The sequence below is a fragment of the Morone saxatilis genome, unplaced genomic scaffold (assembly GCF_004916995.1).
Source record: "Morone saxatilis isolate NCDOM2014 unplaced genomic scaffold, NCSU_SB_2.0 Contig23, whole genome shotgun sequence".
NCBI classification, from domain to species: domain Eukaryota; kingdom Metazoa; phylum Chordata; class Actinopteri; family Moronidae; genus Morone; species Morone saxatilis.
In genome coordinates, this window is record NW_023339796.1 from 6,028,310 (window position 1) to 6,028,661 (window position 352).

Sequence of the window (352 nt, forward strand, 5' to 3'; positions counted from 1 at the left end):
CACACACACACACACAGAACATCTGGGCACTGATGTCCAAAGATACAGGCGCACATAAAAAAAAAGATGGCTCCGTTTGCCTTGAGATACAATCAGGCTGTCAGTCGGCAGGGGGGCAAGGTAATCTTATTTGAGATCTGCAGGTTATAGTGAACTTGTAATTAATACCCACCCTGCCCACTTCCACCAGGTTGGTCACCATGACGATAGCTGCCGTGTTCTCCTGCCAGACCATCCTCCAGAAGTCGAAGACCGTCTCCTGCATGGGGCCTAAGAGCGGGAGAGAGAAGAAATTACATTATAGTAAAGACATTTTAACCAAATTTACCCCCAAATGTATTTTTTTTTTTTT

At 45.2% G+C, this 352-nt stretch overlaps 1 protein-coding gene across 6 annotated transcripts in view; it reads right to left on the minus strand.

Annotated features, from left to right (window-relative positions):
* LOC118334671 (receptor-type tyrosine-protein phosphatase mu-like) overlaps positions 1–352 on the minus strand; it is a 162,745-nt gene that overhangs the window by 16,809 nt on the left and 145,584 nt on the right. For all 6 annotated transcript variants that reach the window (XM_035670694.1, XM_035670698.1, XM_035670697.1 and 3 more), the window contains one exon: positions 173–270. In XM_035670694.1, coding sequence (XP_035526587.1) covers positions 173–270 — 98 coding nt within the window. The remainder of the gene's footprint in view (positions 1–172; positions 271–352) is intronic.